At 48.2% G+C, this 24,615-nt stretch overlaps 2 protein-coding genes across 2 annotated transcripts in view; one reads left to right on the top strand and one right to left on the bottom strand.

The window, feature by feature from the left end:
- Dap (death associated protein) overlaps nt 1–22,097 on the top strand; it is a 58,603-nt gene extending 36,506 nt beyond the window's left edge. The window contains exons 3-4 of the mRNA XM_008837631.3: nt 19,853–19,895; nt 20,903–22,097. Coding sequence (XP_008835853.1) covers nt 19,853–19,895; nt 20,903–21,016 — 157 coding nt within the window. The 3' untranslated portion in view covers nt 21,017–22,097. The remainder of the gene's footprint in view (nt 1–19,852; nt 19,896–20,902) is intronic.
- Ankrd33b (ankyrin repeat domain 33B) overlaps nt 16,452–24,615 on the bottom strand; it is a 120,602-nt gene continuing 112,438 nt past the window's right edge. Inside the window, exon 4 of the mRNA XM_017799242.2 lies at nt 16,452–17,334. Within this exon, the coding sequence (XP_017654731.1) occupies nt 17,096–17,334 (239 nt within the window). The 3' untranslated portion in view covers nt 16,452–17,095. The remainder of the gene's footprint in view (nt 17,335–24,615) is intronic.

Below are 24,615 nucleotides of genomic sequence, written 5' to 3' on the forward strand. Positions count from 1 at the left end.
GTTGGCATGTGTCCCAGGATGCTAGTGCTGCCAAGGCAGGGTAGTTTATGAGCTTTAAGAATCTAGTACCCATCCACTATCAATTATTAAATTGCATGCATATTTATAGTGACTTCCTAATAGTTTAATAATTTATCCCTATGGGTCCTTTGGTCAATTTCTTTTCATTGTTAGGGGAGTCTTTTTAGGGCTAACTTCACCAGGCTACTCCCTCAAAATGATGCTTCCAGAATTCTAAAATAGAATCCCACATACTCGTCCCCAGTTGAAAGCACCTGCTGCACGGTAAACGAGTAGATAGGACTACAGTACAGGAGCAGAGCTGTGCTCCTTGCCCTGGGCTGCCATAGGGCTGCAGAAACAGCCTGAAAGGCAGGACACAAACATTTAGTATCTTACACTGGGATTTTATGTAGGGTGAGACACATTAGGGACCTAAATGTGTCACATTGTAAGAGGAAAAGATCCTTCCATGCCCTAAAAGTAAGCTCCTTGTCTTGGACGCATGTTCTCATATGGCATGGCCTACCACCCTAAAGTGAGCCATTCCTCAAGGACCCATACCTCCCTCGAGCACTTACTGCTCAGTGATGAATGGAAATCAATGGAAATAGCCATTTCCTAGTTAGCTATGTGCAGATAACTGAACCCAGTAGTTAGAGGATGGCCCTTGGTAAGAGAGTATTAGAATTAAGGTGTGGGGCCTTTGGCATTTGAGAATCTAGCTGTGGAGACAGAGCACATCTTAATTCCCAATTGAGGAGGATAAGGCTAGTAGCTGCATACCTGGGTCTCGAGAACAGGCCGTGGATGTTCGAGTCTCTTTTGCATTGAGTTGCTTGTTACGAGTGACATCACATAATATTAAGACATCAGTTTCTTTACAAATTAAGCTTCTTCTGGGCCAGAATGATGCTGGTCACCTGAGGCTTCAGAACCATTCTGGATCTTTAGGAAAATATAGGATTCCTCCAAAGAAACCCAGCACTTGTTGGTCAGTGCCAGGAGTTACCATGTGGCAGGCAGATAGATGGGATTTTCCCTGATGATGTTATTTGGTCTCTTGAGAGGGGTCTTTGATAGGCTGCACTTATCCCTGTCTCCTTTCTGCCCCACCAGCCATCCTTATAGATCTGAGTCACGGTTCTGTGGACAGCCTCACACTGCTTCAGACTTTGTGCAGTGCCCCCTAGCCTGAACTCCCTGTGAGAGGCAGAAGGCCCAGCCAATGCTGGAGAAAGAGCCATTATCGTGGAACTCCGGGGTGGCATCCTGTTGCCTGCAGATCCAACTCACCAGATTGTTAGGTAACAAACAAATCCACATATCTGCTGCCACTCTTCGGCAAGCCTTTGAAGCTGGCGGTGCACAGTACGTATGGATTTCTAAGAAGTGAGCAGCCCAGGCTAACCACCTTTATTCATCTGCCCCCTGGTTGCTACTGAAAACTTGTATTGAGCTTAATGTGATACTCGTAGGGTTTGTGGAGCATCTGTGAGCATCAAGCGCTGTGCTAAGCACTGGGTGTACAAGCTCCCCATCATCCTTGACCGTCAAAGGGAGCCAGGAGTGCAGAAGCCTCCATTTTGATTAAGTGGGAAGTTCTTGTGGAAACACAGCTGGGATTGAAACAGCTCTACCCTTGGAGGGTTAGGGAGAGTACTAGAAAGACAGCATGTGAGGTAGCCTTTGAAGTTGGTGTTTTCAGCCAGCTGGAGTATCAACGTCAGAGTGGGGGAGAGAGAAGATAAGCACGTCTTCCACACATAAAAAGTGGGACTCTTGAGGACAAAACTGAAGATCATTCTAGAATTGTACCTCAGCTTGGAGGGACCACAGAGTGTTTAGTTTGGTGTGCTTTGAGAGTAAAAGAAGGCGCTGGGAGCCAGTAGGCCTAGACAGACGCCTGAACCCAGACTAACCCTGGAGGCATGGCCATCCTGCAGATGGCTTGAGGGCTTCTGCTTCCCAGAATGCAGTGTATTCTCCCCATGCTGGTCAGGCTTGGGAACCCTTCTTTCACTTGTTAAATGTTTGTTTAGGAGAAAAAGGTGGAATACAAACGCGCTACCGTCCACTGTTGCGGTCAATCTGTACTGACATCCCCGGTGTCCATCTCGGGGCAGTGTCTGCTGTCCTTGAGCCCTAAAGATGCCGGGTATCTTCATATTCAAATCAGTACCTTATTGAAGCAGGCTGAAGAAGTGCAACTTGAAAAGAACTCCCTGTGCCCCTTGTGTGGTAGAACTCCCAGTGTGTTTGGAGCTCATCCTCCCGGTCCAGCTTCTCCAGCCTTTGTGAAACCAGCAACCGAGGTACAGATGTTTTTCATCTGGGTGCTTGGCTCATATTTCTCATTTTCACTGAGAAGTAACTCTTCATAGAGAACAGATTCTTGGGCAAGCAAGAGGGCTCAGTGACAACCTGAGTTTGATCTCAGGGACCCACATGGTGGAAGGAGAAAACAGACTCCCATGAGTTGTTGACCTCCACATATGTGCCATGGCGTGCTCATGCTCACATAACTGCACACGCACAACACACAACATGCACACTAAGCAAATCAACGTAATTTTAGATTTTTATAAAAGCAAACGGATGCTTTGGGTCCTGAGCACCTGTGGGCCTCAGCTATGCCCCGTGGTTTTTCTCCTGGTGTCCTCTCCTTTGGGCCCTTCCCACAGGACTTCAGGGCTGCTTCTAGGAGGTTCATACAGTGCTGTCATGGCATTTATACCCCTGCTGCTGCAGAGCAGGGGGCACACGGCTTGTGTTTTCTGGGACATTTCCAGTGTTATCCTTTATCGTCTACACAGGACTTGTGGCAGGTGGTATGGTTTGGGGGTAACAAAATACAAAGCCATAGAGCTAGCTTACCAGGGATGTATGACAGAGAGACAGGAGCCCTGGGTCAGTTTGCATAGCAGGTCAGTCTTCCCTGAGTTCACATCTCCCATAGAGTCTAGCACTTTCCTGAGGTTGGGCTCCATCAGGTCAGGTCTGTCTGTGTTGCTGCTGCTGGGTCCACAGCACCCAGCACTGTGGTGGGCAGTGGAGTTTGCCACACATGAAGGGTAGAGCGCCCTACCCAGAAGCTACCATCCTGCTGAAAGTGGTCTCCTTCTTACTCCCAACTCCTACAACTCCTTCCTGCCTCTAGCTCAAGTTTGGCCCCAAGCTAGCTTGCATTCTGAGTCGTTCACTTTTGCTGTCTTGCTGGTGGCTGTCATCAGCTCATTGGTGGTGATGATGGCAGTTCCTAAGCTCCCAAAATGCAGCCATGTTGCTCTTACCCTTTCTTCACTAAGAACAGATGCGCCTAAGGAGAGAGATGGTGGACCTGTATACTCAGTCATGGTGGAAGGGAGGAGGCTCTGGTGCGCAGCCTACGCATACACAGCATCTCAACAAGAAGATTGTAAAATGAATTCTCCTCCAGCTACTTGTATTTAGCCTGCACATTTCCTGGAAGCACATTGTGCCCAGCGTGCAAGGGGACAGCCCAGAGCATCTCCTAGTTGCTGTGTTTATGCTGTGGCATCTCCCCAGTTACATCTCAGCTCTGCAGTGGGATTGCCGGGGTCACTGCTGAGTCAGTCCTTTCTGTAAAGCACCAGAAAGGCCACACTGGCACTGCAGCCTACTGTCCTCCCTGCCCAAAGGTCATGTGTCTCTGCTCCGATTTTATAGCCATAGCCTGGTCCTCCTCTTCCCCATGCCACACCTGGCCTCTGTCACATGCCTCGACTTCACATCACTCACTAGCTGGTCTCTCCCTGAGTCACACTCACACATGGGGTATTGTTGGGTTTTTCCAGGTTCCTGTACAGTGCTCCAGAGGGGATGGATGCTTGAACCTGTATTTCATAAAGGAAATAGGTTCAGAGACTTTTAAAGTACCATGTGCCTGGCTCTGGGTTCTAATGAAAGTCTTGGTCTCTCACCCCTGGGAGACTGCCTTGAAGTCCACGACCTGCCTCCTCACTTGTAAAACAAGGGAGGACTCTGGGTGTTCTGACTCTGCTTCATGCTCCAGTTCCTTCCTTCCATGCCTGAAATCCTGATTTGCCAGGTTCACAGAGAAGCTCTGGTTCCCTTGTGACCTAAAAACAGCTCGGGAATCTGCATCCCAACAGAGGCTCTATCTTGTGGAAGTTCTTTCCATCAGTGAAGACAAACTCGGCTATCTCATGGTTGCCACGGAGACCGGCCATATCAAAACTGACCATGCTGTTTCTGAAAAATCATGATGACCTTCTGTCTTATGGTCTGGCAGACCTCACAGGTGGTCACACTGGCCTCTTGATGATCTTCAAGGGCCTTTTAGGATCGGTCTTTGCCTTCACCCCATCTGTGAATAGAGACTCCACACGGTGGGTGACATGAACAAGCAGGAACAGGGAGCCCTCCAGAGATAGTACAAGCACTTCCTGAATTATGAGAGAGGCCACAAGACAACCCCAGGGTCCTGAGTATTAGCTGATCCAGGGTGAGCCAGGAGTATGGAGCATCCTTACTGGTCCATATCAGAGATTTGTGGGGGTTTAATCAGAACTCCAAGTGCACACAGAGGCGGATTCTGCATGGCTTTGATGCTGGTCTACACCAGTCTGCCCTGCTGTACCCCATGCCCGGCCAGGACACTGCTTGCCCTAAACTTTAAGGTGATGGGGTGCCTGGGGAGGATGGATGTCTCCTCCTATGGCCTACTTTTGAAAAGGGATCAGAAAGGTGGTGTGCTGGATTTTCTGTCCTTTACTCTGTTCCTTTTTCTGCTAATTCTGGGGAAGGCCCAAGCACCTGCTGTGATCTGAAGAGGGCTCCCAAGCCAGCATCTCCAACCAGGCAGCAGTTGAGTTTGCATATCCCCAGATGACAACTGATCTGTCATCCCACAAGTGGGCAGGGAGAGCTGCTCTTAGCGCATCAGTTCCCTCACAGCTGTGTGTAAAGGGGTTACAGCTAATTTGCTGTGCACCCTGCAACAAAGAAGTCAGAAAGGCCTTGTGCTGGATGTCCGCTCAGTGTCCTGGACTTTGATCCAACTTTGTTTAATCCTCTTAACTGTGCTTTGCCTCTTGTTAGATGCATAGCTTCATGACTGGGGGGCTGGTAGGGTACCTGGAGACAGGTGAAGTCTGCGTTTCTCTGCTTTTTTTTTTTTTGGTTCTACCCCCTCATGACAACTGATCCTTTCTGAGGTCAGCCAGCTGTATACTTCTGGAGATGGGAGAGGGGTCTGCCACAACTCAGTGTGACCAACATGTTCTTTGTGCTGGGGATTCTCTTAACAGTTGTCAGGGTTTTCTGTTTGCTTGATTATTCTCCTTTTTAAAGTCATAACAGCTGTCCAGTATGCAAATACACCCTTTGTCCTTTGAACCATGGGCACCCTCTTCCCCAAAGCCAAACCATTGAACACATGACCCTTGAACCTGAACTTTGTTTCCAGGTGTGACAGTTAATACTCCAATTTTAGCACTGACTGCCTAATCAGCATTGACTATTCCCTGGTACTTCCTTGTAATTGAAATTCAGAAGAATGCATCTAAAACATAGCTGCATTCAGAATCAAAGATGGAATAGCTTTAAGTGTGTTACTTACAGAAATCAAGTAACTTGTAAAGCTTTTAATGCTTGTATCGTGGTTTTACAGAGAGTCTGATGATCACACAGATTATTTGCAGGCTGTGCTGGGTAACAGCACGCTCCCACGTGATGTGCAGGCACATCCTACCCAGTTCTAGGAGCTTTTACAAGCAGACACGTCCGACTCCTGATTCAGCATGTACAGGGCTGCTCACCGCTGCGGAAATCCTTTAGCACGCCTCTCTGGAGCTACCCAGCAGGTGCCCCCCCACCCCAGCTTCTAGCCCCTGCTGTCATATCATAGAACATAGAACACACACACAACTTGTTCCGGTTTTTTAATTTCTCCTTTACCTTTGGTATCAGCCCACATTCCTCCTAAAAGCTGCTTCCCTGAAACATTCTGCAAAGTAAAGAAGGTGTCCATTTGTCACCCCACACTGTTTGAAATATATAGATTTGGGCCAGGCATGATGGCAGACACCATTAATCCCAGCACTTGGGAGGCAGAGGCAGGCAGATCTCTGAGTTCCAGGCCAGCTGGGGCTATAGGGAGACCCTGTCTCAAAAGAGGGGGAGGGAGGGAGGGAGGGAGGGAGGGAGGGAGGAAGGAAGGAAGGAAGGAAGGAAGGAAGGAAGGAAGGAAGGAAGGAAAAAAAATATGCACGGCCCTGGGACTAGGTGGTGAACACTGGGGGATCTTTCTCCTTGTAATCTCACCAGTCCTTCCCTATGGTACCACTGATGCTTAGAACGAAGAGAAAACGCAAGGTGGGTCGTGACCCCCCGATGAACTCTAAGAAATCCTCCTCTAGTCAAGGAAAGAGAGGAAGAGAAAGGAAGAAAGGGGAATTTCTTAAAGAACAGTTCAGAAGACAAAACAACTTGTTGGTTGTCTTTATACAGGAGTTAATTCCATTATTGCCACAAAGTGTGAGCTTGTTGACAGGTGTGTTCTGAGCTCAACAGTGGGTCTGTTCATTTAAACTTCCAGTGCTTTACAAAGCGGGTGTTCCCATTTTACAGATGGACACTGAGGCCAAGAGGTTCCTCCAGGGCCCCATCACATGACTTTCTTCTTTGCTTCATAATAGTTGAGTTCTTTAGAGACAGAAGCAGGAGGCTGGGCTTTTCTATCTTAGGACTGTCTGGAAGCATGGGGGTTGGGGAGAGGCTCCCCTCTGTGCACGGGTGAAGGTAGAAACTCTTAGTGTGGCAGGATTGTTACCACTTCTAAAGTGACTGTATTTGTCTTCTTTCCGGTGGGGGGGGGGGGGGGGGGGGAGGTACAGAGGGAGCAGGAGAAAGAGTTTCTGTTTTAGAGTCCTATTCAAGAGCAGAATCCTGAGACTGTCTAGAGGTAGAATGGGGGTCACAGCCCCACAAAGCAGCCAGCCTCTGTCATGCTACATCCAAAGTTAGTGTGGAGCCAGTTGTTAAGTGTAGGCCAGGCTCACATGGCCTAGTTTTAGCTTCTTTACAGAGACAGTAGAGGTCCTGCCCTCTAGATCCACCATGAACCAAACATCTAGAGACGCACTTTAGCGCTCCAGGCCTGGCTCTGTCTCATCTCTGGATGAGATGCTTTTGTCCTCCCCTGGCAGGTTCTGGACATAGGCGGTCCAAGGGAGGGAACCTAGCAGGCTCCTCACAGAAGCCCTGGAAGACTGATTCCAGTGAGAAAACCTTCTCATCTAAAAGCAGGTGCTTTAGACCAGGCTGGACAGGAGCCGAGTCGGGGGCTAGCCAGGGTCCTGCGCTCTCCCTCTTGAAAAACACTGCCAGTTCCACTTGGCAAAAGCAGAGGGGCTGGATCCGGGCCCTTTCCAGAGGGTCAGAGTCAGACTGAGAGCACTTGGGGCCGACTCTTCCCTCCAGTCGGACAATCAGTGACTCCTTAGAAGGGCCGGTGGGCCACCGCAGACGCTGGTTTCAGGTGGCCTGGTCACAGCCTTCACGGGCCCTGGGCAGACCGGCAGCGCCATCTGGTGGGAGCGTTGGGCCGCAGTCGGGCCGCAGCCTGGCCTGCACTTTGAAGAATGCCATTACAAAGACTTGTCTGGGTGCAGTGGAGCGAGCCGGTTCCTTCCACTCACCAGCCCTGCTAATGATTATTCAGGTGCCCATGAAATTAATCCCCAGCAATAGAAGGCCAGGCAGAAAGATATTTCAGGGACTGAAAATGGCAGGAAAGGATGCGTCTTCCATCTGTTTGCTAGCGAATGTTTTCTGAGGACTTGCCAGGTGAAATGTTATTTTTCCATGAACTCGGAGACCGCGAGGCCACAGACTGAACACAGAGCTGACGTTGCAAGGTTCGCTTCCAGGTTGTCACCAAATCTCTTCTTCCAAGGGAGGGGGTCAAGAAGAATGCAGACAACGTGGGCATGCAGCACCATTCTAACCCCTGATGAGTGGCCTAGCCCTCTCTGCACTTGCTCTTCCCTCAGGAAGCCTGTTCCCAGCCTCTCTGCCTGGTGTCAGCTGAGGTATGAGCATGATTTTGCAGCCCTTAGACTCTAAGGGGCCATGTTGTCCTTCCCAGTCAGCCTAAGTTTCATCGGCCCACCAGCAGTAGAGGATGCACTGGAAGTTTCCATCATGAAACCGACTGACTTTTGTGTCTGTTCTGATTTTGACCAGATGTACAAGCCCCTGATAGGCTTTAGGGTTTGACCTCTGCTTGTGAAACTGCTAAGCCTGTGTATTGTGTTATATGAATATAGTCTTTGCATTGTTTCCCCCCTCCCAGTCCCACTCCACCTCCTCCCGTGTCCCCCCACACCCTCCCAATTTCTCGTCCTCTTTGATTATTAGTGTTACATACAGAAACAGCATCTAGACTCTTGTGATCTGCCCCTGACTCATCAGGCAACTTTGACCTGTGAGGGAGAATTTTAAGGGAAAATCCTTTCCTGAATGCTGGTGCGCTTTTGTACGCAGAAAGGAGGGGGATGGCACACGATGCCCCACAGCTCTTCTGGAGCCTTTTCTGGATGGTGTCACCTCCCAACAGCACTGCCCTCAGGCACCGTCTCCTCCCAGCTCTTTCCTCAGAGCTGGGTGGGCACATCCTCTACTCTGGGACCCAGGGCTAGGGCTCAGCGGCACCTCCACGCTGCTCTTGGCCACTGTCACATTCACTCATTTCTTGTCCTTAGTGAACTCAGAAACCAAAGAAGCAGACTGTTCAGATCAGGTCAGACATAAATCAGGTAGAGTGAGGGCCTGAGAGCTTTTCTTCAAGTGCAGCCTGTGGGTTTTGTGGTGATGTCTGTTTTGATCTAAGACCTTTTCTTTGCTTACTGTGGCGACCTTGCTATCCTGAAAGCAGAGTATGTCTGCACATGGTTAGAGGCTCAGAGGCTAGAGGGCCAGAGCTGAGCTGGTCACAGATTAGCAGTGAAAACACAAGACAGCGAGCATGGCGGCGGGGGGGGGGGGCATCACAGGGCAGCGAGCACAGAAGGAGGTCGGGGACATCATCATCACTGTTGTAATCTTAGTGGACATTTATGTACTATATGCTAAACTGTGTATGTACATGTGTGTGCACATACATGCAGGCACATAATGAGGTAGGGTGTGTTGCCAGTCCATGTTACAGATGAGATGTTAAATCACAGAAGGGCTAAGCCACAGCCCAGCAGCTGATCACTGGCAGAGTGGAGATCTGAACACAGAGCCCCCGCCTGCTGGCCACCATGTGCCACCTTTCCTCCTGTCCTCCTGCTCCAATCTGGCCTCAGTGTCTTGATTAGATCACTTCACTGTGTTCTTGAAGCTCATGAGTTGAGCTGTTTGAGACACAGGGCAGATTACCAGCCAAGAGCACATCCTAAGAGAGCTCCTGGGCTTGATTCTGGGATCTGGAACAAGTCCGAAGCCTCTCGAACCCATTTCCTCCATCAAATAGAAATAACACTTGCTGGGGAGAATATGTAAATTAATAATTTGTGCCTAAAATCTTTGTATACTACTTCAGTGTTATAAATAGTAGTTTTTAAGAAAAAGTCCATTACAAAGTCAGAAAGTAAATATTTAGATAGATTTCAGTAAATTGACTATTGAATGGGGACTTTTGGATTGTATTTACAATGCTACCATAAAAGCTACATCTCTAAGACATAATATAGAAACTATGAGACCCACCAAAATGAGGAGTGCGGGCTCATGGCCATGGTCATGGGCTCTGCACAGCCTGGGGTCCGAGTCTGGCTCCCAGCACCTATGCTATACAACTTCAGGCATCTGGAATACTGCCACTGTTTCTTTTGGGGTGCATTTACATGAATGGAAGAAAGCATTTATACAAAATGACTAATTGAACTCAGGTCAAAACTGTCAAAAACAGAAATGATTCTGTGGGATGCTGTGCTACCCTTTGATTTTCTGTAGATCGACTCACCTGGCTTCCCACTGTCTCTTTATGCAGACATGCTATGAACATCTCTCCCTGTCCCCAGATTCCCTGACATGATAACTCTCCTACCATAACCCTGCTAGGATGCCTGGGAATAACAAGCTGCTTAACAAAGGAACACTGAATGCTCAGTGGTGTCTAGAGGCACCTGGTAAAGTTTGGGAAGAACTAGAAACCACCCTGAGTACAGCTGGGAGAGAGCCAGAAAAAATGAAAGAATGCCCAGGGGGAGGGGGGAGCTTGGAACAGGGTATCCTAGAGGTCATGGGGGCCTTGCTGATGTAGAAGGGCTGACCCACACAAGAGGCATTAGACTCAAAGTGGGGCACCGGACAGCCTGAATCCCTGTTATGTGAGAGATGTGGGCTGCCCCAGCATGATCATGAGGCACAGGCTGTATTACATTGGACACACAACAGGAAGCTGGACCAGTCACCATCAAAGTGCTGTCCAGCCCTCCTGATGGAGAGAACTTGTCACTTGAGCAGAACCACCTCTGACAAGGGAGGTTATGAGGTCCTGGAACATGCAAAAGTGACGTGAGGTCATTAGTCGTTTTCATATCCATCACATGCTGGAATAGTAGCGTTTTGGATGTAGTTAAATGAAATATTGATACTTATTTCAGTAATTTTTGTCCTGGAGTTGAGAAAAGCTGAGAATATGAGACTGGTCTCTGGTGTCTACAACCAGCAGCGTTACTCACCCCCTGGGCATTGTGGGTGTTCATCCTGCCTTCTGCAGGCTCCATAGTGCCAGAAACTGTAAGGCATGTTTGCTAAGGAAGTTTAGGGAATGAAGCATCAGAAACTTTTGTTAAGCGTGAATGGCCCTGTTGAGGGTTTGGTAGGGGAAGAGGGTGACCCTTGTGCAGGACACTGGGCAGCTGCCTGGCCCCAGGTTTGGCAAAGCAGTTACTTCCCCCAAAGGCCGGGAAGGCTCTCAACTCTATGGGACCTCGTTCTGCCTGGCCTACAGTTCCGTGATCTTTAAATGAGAGTAATTTTAAAGACTGGAGAGGCCTGAGGACAGGGGAGGGCAGGGATGACAGTTTTTGTCTTTTCTGTTTCCTGAGAGAAAATACTGGTGAGTCTTCAAACAGCTTCTGTCAGAAAGATTTCTGACAGATTAAATAAGACCCCAGAGCAACTCCCAGGCCTGTAGAGCCACGGAAATGTAGGTTGCGTTGTGCACCAGAGACTTGGTGAATGTCAAATACAAGGTTTTCTCAACCTCACTGTACCACACTACAGGGGTTTAGCAATTGTGAGCCTTCATTTAAGCTACCCTATCTTCAAATGTTCGGAATGACTTTATAAATGTAATGAACAGTCACCCAGTGTTGATGGCAGAAGGGCAGTGAGCGCCTTTTGACCAAGCTTGGCGGAAGCTGGTGAGACACTGGGTGCTGTCGAAGGAAGTGCCTCATTCCGAAGGCGCTCACCCTCTAGGCAGTGTGGAGGATGGAGCCTGTTTAAAGGAGACACACCTTGGTTGGGGGTGATAAAACCCCCTCTGGTAGATAGTGATGATGACAGTTGCATAACGTTGGGAATACTTCATACCAGACTAAACTGGATGCTTAAAAAAGTCAAAATGGTAACTTAATTGCTGAACTAGCTAGACTTTCAAAGTCAACTTAGAGGGTCTGGGACTCTTGTTTTTCCAGGGCACGTCTCCTGAAGCTGACGAGGGTAAAACAGAGCCTCACCTGGAATCCCTGCCCAGCCCCGCCATCCCCTCATGACTAGAAGACTTACACAAGGAGCAGAATTCTTGAAACATTTTTAACTGCCTTTCCGAGGCAGGTCTCACCTGTCAGCGTGCTGGGCTTGCAGGGGTTTTCCTTGTTCATTTTGGTACTTGATCTTTTGTTTTTGTTTTGTTTGTTTTAGTGTTTTGAGACAAGAGTCTCATGTAGCCCAGGCTGGCCTGGCATTCACTATGGTGCTAAGACTGGTTTTGAACTCCTGTTCCTTCTGCCTCCGCCTTCCTTGTGCTGGGATTACAGATGTGCCACCACACCTGGCTCAGTACTTTATTTCTTAACAGCACCAGAGCCTTTGCAGAACAGCCATGCAGGATAAGAGGTCTTAGGACTATCCTCCGTTTGTCCCCAGGGTAATGGGACAGGATGTTCATTGTTTAGACTGTGCCCCCAAAGTCACTGTCCCTGCTGAAACAGGTGCTTGCAAGGCAAGTCCATACCCTTTCTGTTCTGAATCTCTGAGACCAGGGCTTGCAGAGACCTTGGGTCACACACTTGGCTAAGTCTCAGACACCATCTCCACCAGAACAGGTGGTGCCCAGCCATGGCCATGAAACTAGAGTACAGGGTTGGTGTGGCCACAGGAGCTTCCAGGGCCACTGAGCCAAGATCTCTGTGCACCCAGGGCCTGTGTGGCTCCTAGAGATCATGGTGGGCCTGGGAAACACAAGGTGTCTTGATGCGTGCCCCATCACTAGATATACGGTATGTGTGTAAACTGATAGAGTGTGCTTTCTGTGTATATGTGTTTTGGTTTGGTTTCTAAGACAGGCTGTCCTGGCCTAGGCTGGCACGGAATGTACTATGTGGCCTCCTGAGTGCTAGGATTCTGTGCCACAAACTCTGAACTCGAACTTCTTCACGTGTTAGAGTTTACTAATTCTTAATATTTAACACTAATTTAGTATAAAATTTTCACATTCACTTACCTAGTTTGAAATGTTTGTGCTATCTCACATGCCTCCCTGACAGGGTATCCTGAGCTGTGTGTACCCCAGTGCAGCCACTGCTGTTGGGAACATTGTCTTCTGTTCCTTCTTCTGGCCCTTAATAAATTTCAGGTATAATGTCCCAGAAATCTCCCTATCGGAAACCTAGATAGCCACATCATTCAGAACTCAGCACATTTCCAAAGCTGGCCAAATCTGCCCATCACAACACCTTACAAGCAGCCTCTCCACCCCCGTCCTGAGGGTGCTCACAAACACATTTCTTCCTAGTGACACTGTCCCTTTGCATCTATGGAGATGGAATGGTGGCTTGTCAAGTGGCAGGTGCCATTGTAGGATGTGAATCATCAGACTGTTGTCCTCAGGCCTCCCATGGGTCCTCAGACATGGTGGCCACAGTCCCCAGTCCACCCTGGGATGACCAAGACTGGAGGGATCATTCTTATTGCTGGGGTCTCCTTCAGCCCTTGGAGTCCCCACAGCAACATAGCCCTTCTTTGGGACCATTTCCTTGGGAGGCTCACAGGGTGGTGTGGTAGGTGCTAAAGGGCGAGCTGGGCAAAGAAGGTTCCTCTCCAGCCTGCCCAGGAACCACTGCCATGTGCACGGTTGCCTCTCATGACCTCTCTCCTGATTCTCACACCTCCTGATGTATGCAGAGGCCACCCAACATATCATGTTTGACTCGACAAACACCCAGAGGCCATGGCTGGAAGGGAAATAATGGAACCAAGTGGAGGGATGGCAGCCTTAGGGAGGATCAACTGTCTTTGATGCCCAGGGACAGGTGCTGGTGGCAGGCCTACCCCCCCCCCCCCCCATGGTAATACAGAGTTCCAGGCATTTTTAACTATTTTTGCTTATCTGCTTTTTAACTATCTCTCTGTCTCTCTCTCACTGTGTGTATATGTGTGTGTCTGATTATGTGTGTGTGTCTGTATCTCTCTATGTATGTCTGTCTGTCTAAACAGAGAAAGAGGGGTTAAGCTTCCCTGCTTCTAGGGCTCTGTCTGGTAGGGAACTGGGGGCTGACCCCTATCACATGCTAGATTCAGTCCGGATGACTTTCTTACAGGGGTCTCAGGAAGAGCCTATGGGTTCCTACATTCCTGCCTTAAGGGCCTTGACTCACATTAGAAAATAATTTTTTTTTAAAAAAGTAGGAAAGATTAACACAGTCGGGTGCTCTCAGTGCACATGGATGACTGTGCCTTATTGGAAGACGACACTGTGGGATTCAGGACCAGATGGAACCACACCTCCTTCAGGTTGTGCTGCATGTTTAAAAGGACATCAAAGCAATGACCATTTCTATATTCCTTTCCAAGTGTTTGTAAAATGTTGGCGTCCAGCCACTGCCCCCAGGCTCCAGGTGCAGACCCCTCAGCCCAAGTCCCCCAGGCAAACCCAGCAGCCCTGGTGGCGGGACCAGTAGTCACAGCACAGGGACCAGAAGGACCCTTGGGAGCCTGGCACTCTCCTGGGTTGGTTGATTAGCAAGAGAAAAGCCCAGTTTTGTTAATTCTACAATGTCGTGGAACTCTGCATGCCACAGTGACGTCCTAAGAAGTGGGCAAGATGCTTTTGTGTTGTTTTTTTTAATCCTAACTAGTTTATTGGGCTTGCTAACAGAGCATAGGATGGGGGTTGATTTACACAAGAGCTCCCCTCCCCCCCTCAGTTACAACTGTGCTGGAAAGTCCACACTCAAACATAGATTCTGTGACTTTGTGACAGCCGCAGAAAATGGCAAGAGAGGTGCCTCATGGTGTTCTCAGCTTATATATCCTTAGCCCCTCCCCCACATGCAGCTAAGGTTGACTGATTGGATGGGAGGGGTTACTGACTCTGCCCTCAATTCCTTGATGATATGGGAAGGAGATATGACTGTAGCTTGCCAGCATAATGGTCAGAGGACACTTCCAGGTAACACTCCATCCCTTCTCCAACTCATACATTCTTTCCTTCAAACTCTTCTGAAAAAGTCCCTGAGCCTTGGAGGGGGTGTGGGATGATCTTCCTCCCACTGTGGCAAGGCACTGAACTTTTGGGTCTCTGCATCATCTGTTTTCCATGGGCTGTTGGCCCATTTCAGTGGGATTCCATCTACTATAAAAACACAGCAAGAAGCAAGAACATCTGAATAGTGGCTGCTACAGTAACATAACCTATGGTGTAAACTAATGTTTGGACAGTAGTTCAGCAGATGCATCACATCCATCTAATGAAACTATTGCAGTGGCTTCCTTCTGGGGCCTGTGTCCTCCCCTGACAGAGGGAGTTGGCCTGGTCTACGGTACCAGATGTGTGTTCCACCTCTAGAAGCAGGCATTATAGCCAATTGAAAATCTGCTGGTTGTACATACACTAGATGAGCCACTATTGCACCAACAGGGACATCTTGTTTGGTACGTTGGTAGTGCAACACACGAGGTCTGTTGTTGAGCAGAATTATAGGGATGATTCTCCCCCAGCCATCTGCATGTTGCCTTCTGGCACCATGAAAGCCACCCATCCAGTGGCAGGGAGTTTCCAGCTTAGTCCAAGCTTGATTTCTCCCTCTCCCGCGCTCACATCATGCAGGGTCTTCAGCAATAGGATTTTCCATCCACTTCCAGTGTACAACCAACATTGTTGGCGATGGCCTTTATTGTTTTGGGGCCCACTAGTGTTCCTCAGGCCAACAGCTCTGAGGAGGCAACCCACCTCTGGCACTGGGGTTTATCAGCCATATTGCTTCTGAAAGGGCTTTCTTACAGCCCCATAGGGTTCCTTCTGTGCTTAAGGCTTTTTTTTTTTTTTTTTTTACTGTGTAGCTGGAAAATTTTTCCCTGTTTATTCCTGTAGTTCTTTACATAGCCCTCCCACCCCTATAATTACCCCCGTTTTACATATTTCTCCCTTACTAACACCCTTATCCTACTAATCTTCTCTATCGGGTGGGTCCTTCTTTCCCTTTCCCTCCATTTTCCTTCCAGGCTCCTTCAGTCGCATCAGGATCTGCACTCACAAGGATTTGGAGCTGGGAGCCACAAATGTTGGAGAACACACATCGTTTGTTTTTCTGAGTCTGTGTTACTTCACTTAGTATAACAGTTTCTAGATCCATCCATTTACCTGCAGATTTCATTATTTCATCTTTCTTTACTGCTGAGTAGAACTCCATTGTGTAAATATACCACATTTTTGTTACCACATTTTCATTAACCACTCATCAGCTGAGGGACACTTGGGTTGCTTCCATCTCTTAGCTATTGTGAAAAGAGCAGCAACAAACATGGTTGTCAAAGTGTCTCTGCAATAGGATGAGTCCTTTGGCTATATGCCAAGGAGTGGTATAACTGGGTCATATAGTAGATTCATTTTCTCTGATAGAAGTTTAACATCCAGAATGGATATAAAGAACTCAACAAAGAAGCAAGAAAGCAAGTGACCCAATTAAAAAAATGGGCTAAAGATAAAGATCTAAATAGAGAGTTCTCAAAGGAAGAAATAAAGATGGCTAAGAAACATCTTAAAAAGTGTTCAACATCGTTAGTAATTAGGGAAATGCAAATTAAAACCACCTTAAGGTTTCACCTTACCCCAGTCAGCCTGGCTAGGATCAAGAGAACAAATGATACCAGATCCTGGCAAGATGTGGAAAAAAAGGAACACTCATTCACTGCTGGTGGGATTGCAAACTCGTGCAACCCCATTGGAAAACAGTGTGGAAAACTCTTAAAAAACTAAAAATGAACCTACCATATGACCCAACTTTTGTGGTTTTGAAACAAACAATAGCAGGTTTGTGAGTGACAGAATAAATGAAATCTCGGGACTAGGGTGGCAAGTTTCTAGGAATGTCCTCTAGAGACCTAGAGGCCAGGAGGCAAATGCTGGTGGCAAGTAGAGATTACTCCAGGGGTTTGTTTATTCAGGCTCACTACAGCCCCAATCTCCAGTCTGCTTGATTAAATGATTTTCTTGCCTTGGTACCAGGACAACAGCCCTCCCCAAAGAATCCTCAGAACTTGCTGCTTGTAGGAAAGACTGCCAAGTGTCCCAGGTGCCCCCAAGGTGGCAGCCTGGTGTGTTCTGAGATTGAACATCTCCAACTCTTTCACAAGGAAGCATAGACTCAGCAAACTGACTCATCTCTGGCTGCCTTTTAATCCTGTAATCAAATCATACATGTAATATAGAAAACTTCAACCCCGTTAGCCACACCACAAACACTGTAAAACCCAAGCAATTCTAGGACGTTCTGAGTTGCGTGGTAAGACTTGAAGTTTCTTCTTCAGCTCAGGAAGTAACAGAAATTACTTGGGCAAATTTCAGGCGTGTTTGCCAAACTCTGTAGTATGTAAACAGGCAGTGCACTTTCTAAACACTGAGACTCTCCCCTGTAGCAGCACAAAGAGGAGATAAGTGGCTTCCTTCAAAGGGCCCCGCAGCAGAGCCGAGCAGAGCTGTGGGAGGCAGGTTGGGAGCTCCTGGGATGCAGAACTGTGCCCTAGGTAGGGACCTCCTCTCTGTCCTGTGTTCTTCCGCAGTCTGGCTGGGCTTGCCTCCTGTCCCAGTCTGTTTACCTCTGTGGGAGGCATTCTGCATCTTCCTGTGTGCTGTCAACACAAAACACAGCTCTGTTTCCAAACCAAGTAAAAGACAGTTTATTCTAAGACAGACATAAGTGACTGTGGCCCAGAAACATGAGTTTAGATTGCTCCTGATGAGATGTTCCACATGGCAGCAGTACATGGACTTCCATTAGCCACAGAACAAAGACAGTTGACAAGCAATGCCTTTGGATGGGGAGATAGCTCAGTTGGTGAAGTGTTCGCCTTAGACGGCAGAGGGCCTAAGTCCCAGAATCTGCCTAAGAAAGCCAGGTCCAGGTAGAGTTTGTAAGCCCAGCACTGGGAGGTGAATATAGGCAGATCCACAAGCCAACCTGCCTAGCTTTAGTACATTCCAAGCCATCCTATCTTAAGGGGAGAAAAAGGTTAGCAGCACCTGAGGAATGGATGACACCCAAGCATCCTCGGGCCTCCACACAAGCACACATGTGCACACATACACACCCCAGAGCATCTGAACCGGGGAGAAAGAGGGTCCCCTAGAGGGTTCTTAGTTTCATTCATAAAAGAATTTAAAAATGGTCCCAAACAGAAGCTTTTACAATTTTATTAGAATCTTAAAGAAAAATCCTCAGGGCAGGCAAGCTGGTAATCTTGGCAGCTGCCCTGAGGAGGTGAATGGTGGGAAGAAGGACAGAAAGCCATGGAAGCCAGGCAGGCTTAGAGCCTGCATAGAGGTCAGACACGGGGCTGACTTGCAGCCACATGGCTGGGAGGAGGAAGCTTTAGAGAAAAAGCGAAGAACTCCAAGATGCTAGGGGCAGCCCAAAGCCTTAAGGAAAGCACGTTTAGTAAGAAAGGCATGAAGAAGAAAAGGAGAAATTACACGTTCTTGAAGAGTTAAGGAAAGCGGACAGACTTACAGAGACCTACATGACTGTAGCTGGTCTGGAAGTTCTGCTGGGACCTGAGCTAGTTCCAGGCAGAAATATTCATTACTTAATTAACACACCAGGTATTCTGCCCATCTATTTAGCATAACCTGCCTTCCTGGAAGTGGTTCTATCACCAGGTGATTGACCAGTGAGACTGGAAAAATGGGCCCTCCAACAGATAGACTAGACATTTTTATAATCTGGACCAGTTAATTTATGGGGCTTATTGATACTCTATCAAATCTACCAGATACATTGGCAGGGACTTCAGGTAGGGAAATCCATGTTGTGGATCCTAGATACTGTTTACGTTCTTGTCTTGGGGTTAGTGGAAGCCGGTGGTCTTTCGTCGTTAATATGTTCCATTGGTTTTACTTAATAGTCAAAAGGATGTTCATAGTCAAAGGACATTAGGCCAGGTGATTCAGATGTAGGTGGCTCAGAATCTCCAACACAGACAAGGCTCTTTGAGGGAACTTAGTTCACAGTGCCTTGTGTTCCACCTCTAACTGTACCCTGGTGTTTTAAAGCTGTGCACCATATACCATCAAAAAAAAAAAAAATACATTGCACAGAACAGGATTTTATAGCATGGAAGTATGCTGGCTGTATTCTCAGTTTAGAAAGCAGATTCCAAAACAGTGTGACTACTTTTTTAGGAAAAAAATTAGTAAGAAAAGCAGATCCATAGGAAGCCAGGCAGGAACTCCCGAGCAGTGATGATGAGAATCTGTCAGCTTAGCAAGCTACGGCTTGTCTGCGTTCCCTTAGTGAATGTGCGTTACTTTAGTGCCCTATCCTGCCCCTCAGTGCTGTTGACAGCTTCAGGAAGTTCAATATGACTTCAGATGCTAAGAATTAATGACTGTATAAAGAAAGCCAATATTTTATACATTTAATGCATACTAATAAAAAAGGTTTAAATACAAGTAACACTAGTGGGGGGGGAGCTAAGTGATCACTGAGGGTCACGGGGGGCGGAGCTAAGTGATCACTGAGGGTCACGGGGGGCGGAGCTAAGTGATCACTGAGGGTCACGGGGGGCGGAGCTAAGTGATCACTGAGGGTCACGGGGGGCGGAGCTAAGTGATCACTGAGGGTCACGGGCAAGTCCAGGCTCCTGAGAAACCCTGTCTCAAAAAAACAAAGTGGTGGCACCCGGAGAATGACACCTGAGCTGACCTCTGACCTCTGACCTCCATAGGCACATGCTGGAGTCCAGTTTGCATTGGCTCTGAGTCTCACCAGTTAGGAAGTACCAGAAGGCTTGAGTCTGAAAGCAGACCCTGTGGATCTGGAAGGAGGTTCATCCCAGTGTGAAGCTGTTTCTGCCCCTGCTTCAGGGAAGACCCTGTTTCCAAAATCCCATAATCGTACCATCCCAACAACGAAACAAATTGGTGCTTTTAAGCAATCTCCTGCTGTTTTCTACCAGCCATTTCCTCTCTTTTTCTGGACTAACCCCAGAGGCTGCTCCTCAGCCCCACAGCCCAGCACTGACAAAGCAACCGGCAGAGGTTAGCTTCCTGGTGCCTCCTTTCCCTCCTTACTTCTCCACATTCACTTCGCTCCCTTTTCCCTTTTATGACCATTTTGTTAAATCCACCTTTTCCCTTCCTCTTTTCCAGCCCACCTAAACCAACTGTGTTCATCTCTGGAGTCATTGCCCGGGTAAGTGTGTGACTTCTGAGCGTGTGTGGTGGAGGGAGGTCCTCCACTGGCTCACTCCAGTGAGTGTGATGCATCCTTTTCCCCCACAGAAGTTACATGTTTGTGAATGAGGCATTAGTAAATGCACAGTGAGGCTCGCCCATTCACATCTTGTCTGTGACTGGCCGTTTTTGTTTGTGGGCCCTGGGACCTCACTCAGGTTTTTGGCCTCACCGTGTCTTAGAGGAGCCTCTCTTCTGTTGAGACCCAACTTCTGTCTTTACAGAAGAGACGCAAGCACCACATGGATGCCATCCAAGTTCCACTGCCAAGGAAGACACGTTGTTGGGAACAGCTCTGCTAAGGGAGGTGTCACAGCCATTAAAAAAACCAGGGCCAGACAGCAGTAGGTCTGCTGCACGTGGGACTGTCAGAGGCCTTCATAAACCCACACTCATGCCATGGCTGCCTGGTTCTACCTGGCCCTGCCCAGGTCATACCCCACTGTTGACACAAGAAGTCAACTGACCTTTCTCTGACACAGTCAGGCACCTTCTCCAGGACCCAGCAGGTTGCATCTGGCTGCATTGACCCATCCTGGTCTGTGCTTTTCCTCCCCACCAGTGCCCAGTCCTGCTCACAGCTGTGGCGACAAATCCCAGTTTGAGATTCTGGATTTGGCCCTTTCCTGCCCCCAGCTCAGATGAAACAAGAGCAGATGTAGCAGGGGAAAGCTGCCCAATGCGCTACTCCACACTGGGGGGAGCCATGTGGCCGCTGGGTCTAGGCATAGGGCCAAGCCTGAAGATGCCATCTCTGAGGTATGTGGGCTCCAGCTATCTTCTGCTCCCTGGCTCTGGTGGCTTGTGGGGCCTGACCAGCCATGGAGATGGGCTTCTCCCTGCCTACCAGCCCACCACTCCACAGCCAGCTCACAGCACAGGAAGCTGGCAGGCTGGGTTTGAGGGACTTTCACATCACTCCATGTGTTGACTTCAAGCAGCTTGTGTGTTCCCATCTCTTCACAGGGTGACAAGGACTTCCCACCAGCCGCCGCTCAGGTGGCTCACCAGAAGCCACATGCCTCCATGGACAAGCATGCCTCACCAAGAACACAGCACATCCAACAGCCTCGCAAGTGACAGGTGCCCAGATCCCAGCACCCTCAGCAGCACCCCAGCTCGCCTCCTGGGACACATTCCTGACCCAAAGAACCAGCATGTTCTGCAAAATTCTGCAAAGTTCATATCCCTAATGACAAAGGCAAAGTGTGTCTTCCATGTCTCAAATCCCCATATTTAAAACTAGAAAAGGCTCAATCCCCAAACTTTGTTTCGAAGAGTTCTAGTTGGATGTCACTAAGGTCCTAGAAGTGCCATTAGCAGAACTTGACAAATCCTGAGTAAAAGGGAGTCCACACTGTAGCGATCAGTCTCTTCAAGTCCTTACCTGTAATCCTAACATAAGAGGCCACAAATTCAGAGAGATTTGATAAGGTTAGGGGAAACAGTATCATGTCGTGCACTTTATTAATCGGGTCCTCCTCCTGCCCCACATGCCCTAGGCTGCCCCCTCCAGTTCATGACTGTAGCCTTGCTGCTTTTCTGCACCGTCAAAGGGCTCATTAGGCAAACGTTGAACCTCCTGGAGAACTGCTTGTGGAGGGTGTTCCTGACTCACCGTGGTCTGTAGTGGGGTCTGCGGCAGGGCACGGTGGTGCTGGGAACAGCATCACACCTCCAGCCATCCTGGTGCCCCTCTCCAGGCCTGTGTTCCAGCTTAAAGGGGGTAGCCCTGCATATTTTCTAGGTAGTTTGGTGTCCTAGCAGGCAGACTTACAGGGAGCAGGTGCATAAACCTCTAGGCCCCATGTTGTCTAAATGTTGGTATGAATCAAGGGTGACTTTGGAGACCCATTGGCCACAGCAGTCTGGAACATGCAGCCTCACTGTCTTACGAAACCAAGTAAAGGAAAAGTTTAGAGCGGGCTACTCCAGGTCCCCCTATGCTAACCATCCCAATTCCGCTGCAGAAATTGTGACACATCTGCCTTTGAGATCAGCAGCCCAAGGGAAAGGCTCTGTTCTCTCAACTTTGAGGTAGCTTAGGTGTGGGTCTGTGGGCTCTGGGTCACTGAAGGCAAACTGATGCTCCGAATGGTTTCTAAATTGTTGTCTTTGAGGATAATAGTGGTTATAATAAAGCTCCTGCATTTCTGCCCTGGGTTCGTTTTTCTTGTATTTCAGAACTTCCCTTTTCGTCTTCCTAGGACTGCCAGATGGTTTCAGTGGAAATACAAACAGGCATGCATTATGGATATTTTCAATAGTCATTTTCCAGACACAAAGTTGAGCTGTGGCACCTGGCAACTCAAGTATAATCACCTCCTGAGGCTGTCAGACAACGGAAAGCTCAGTCCAGGTGACTGAAATGGACAGGTTGGCCAGTAGCTGGCCCTGTACTACTACACCCTTTGGGAGTAGAATTAAAGGAGAAGTATCAGTAGTTAGGCCCAGGGGTGGTGCTGAACAGCTTCTGACTGTGTCAGACCTTCCAGAACCCTTAAGAGCAAGGCAAGAATATCATCCAAACTGCTTGGGCCAGCACGCCAGCAACAGATGCCGGATTGCGTGGAGAGGACCTAGAAGCCTTTTTACCCACATCTGCACACAGGTCAGGGAGGACTGCAGCATGGTGAGGTGCTAGTTCTGCCCCTCCCAGTGGCCCTGTCCTTTCCTTGGCTAGTCTGGTCACCTATGAAGCCTGCTGTTGGTATTCATGTGTCCTAACTCACTAAGGACAGCAATGAGGGTCTTCATTTTGTGTCCAGGGGCAGAGAGCCATTCTCAGTGAATAGACATACTGCAACCTCCCAAAACAGTGCCACCAGCTGCGGACGTGAGCCCGTGGGGAATGTCTCACATTAAAACATAACAGTGCCCCTCTCACCAGCTTCAGTCAATAGTTAATGAAACTGTTAGTAAATTGCTTTCCAGAACCGCACCAAGAGAATGCTTCACCTGCTGCAGTTTCGTAACCAGCCCTGGCACTCACGGGGCAGGGAGAAAAGACTGAAAGGAGTCAAGAGCTGGGGCCCCCAGACTGCAGAGGAACATTCCCCCTCCCAGTGGCTTGTAAGACTCATGGTTCACAGATACACATGAGTCTTTCGGGGGGTCACAGTGTTTCCAGGCTCAATTTCTTCCTGCCTGAGACTGAGCCTTCAGTGACTATGTCTCAATATAATGATATGAAGACTGGGGACTGGAGAGATCAGCAGTTAAGAGCACTGGCTGCTCTTGCAGAGGACCCAGGTTCAATTCCCAGCACCCGCATGGAGGCTAACAATCATCAAACTCCAGTTCCAAGGGAATCCAACGCCCTCTTCTGACCTCTGCAGGCATTGCACGGTGTGGGTGCACTTACATACATGCAGGCAATACGCTTATAAAATAAAAATATTATTTTTAAAAGGATGTGATGACTACAGCTCAATGACCAATGTTAAAAGTAACTGTTAGCAAATATTTCTCCAAATAAGATACACAAATGACCAATAAGCACTTTAAAAGATGTTCATGTCCTAGCTGGGTATGGTGATACACCTCTAATCCCAGCACCTCAGAGGCTGAGGCAGGAGAGTCATGAGGACAGTTTGTGATGCATAGGGAGAACTTGTTTTAAAGAATAAAAAATATCCTCAGGTCTTTAGTAATCAGATAAACTGAATTTAGAACCACAGTGAAATACTGCTTCAGAAAGATGGTTAAGGGACTGACTGGAGAGATGGCTCTGTGGTTAAGAGCACTGGTTGCTTTTGCAGAGGACCCAGGTTTGGTTCCTAGCATCCACATGGTGGCTAACAACCATCCATAACTCCATTTGCATGGGATCCAGCACCCTCTTCTGACCTTTGTGGACACTGCATGATAAGACATGTGTGCACTTGAATGCATGCACATAAAAATAAATTTTTTTAAAAGATGGTTAAAATCAAGGCCAGACAGTAACAAGAGTTGACAAGAACGTATAGAAAGCAGAGTGCTCATACAGTACTGTTGGGAATGTCAATGGCTGCAGCTGCTTGCAGAAATGATCTGATGGTTCCTTGAACAAATTACCAGCTGTTCACTCCCAGGCATACGTCAAAGGAAATTAGAGCATGGCTACGTGTTTATAGCAGCATTATCCATAATAGCCAAAAATAATTCCGATGTATAATGAATAAAGAAAATATGGTATGTGAATAAATAGAATATAATTGAGCAATTAAAAGGAACCGTGAGTAATACTACAACAGTGATGAACCTCAAAACCATCATGGTGGGTGAAAGAAGCCAGGCACAAAAGAGCACACATGATGTCATTTGTGTGAAGTATCCAGAACAGGGGAGTCTAGAGCGGAGCTGCTTGGTGTGGGCAGGAATACCAAAGTGACAGCCAAGGTCTGGAGAGAGGCTCAACAGTTAAGAGTGTTCTCTTGCTCTTGCAGAGCACCCGTGTCAAGCAGCTCACAAATGCCTCTAACTCCAGCTCCAGGGGATCCAGTGCCCTCTTCTGGCCTCTGTGGGCACCTGCACACAGGTGTACACACATAAATAAAAAGGAAACAAATCTTTGTAAAAACAAAGCAAGCATAGTGTTTCTTTGCAAGGTAAGAAAATACTCTAAACTTGGCCATGGGGATTGTTTGCACATCTGTGAATAAAACCCCGGACCGTATAGGTAGGTGAAGTGTGTG

This window comes from Nannospalax galili, unplaced genomic scaffold (genome assembly GCF_000622305.1).
Source record: "Nannospalax galili isolate Female #2095 unplaced genomic scaffold, S.galili_v1.0 scaffold698, whole genome shotgun sequence".
NCBI lineage: Eukaryota > Metazoa > Chordata > Mammalia > Rodentia > Spalacidae > Nannospalax > Nannospalax galili.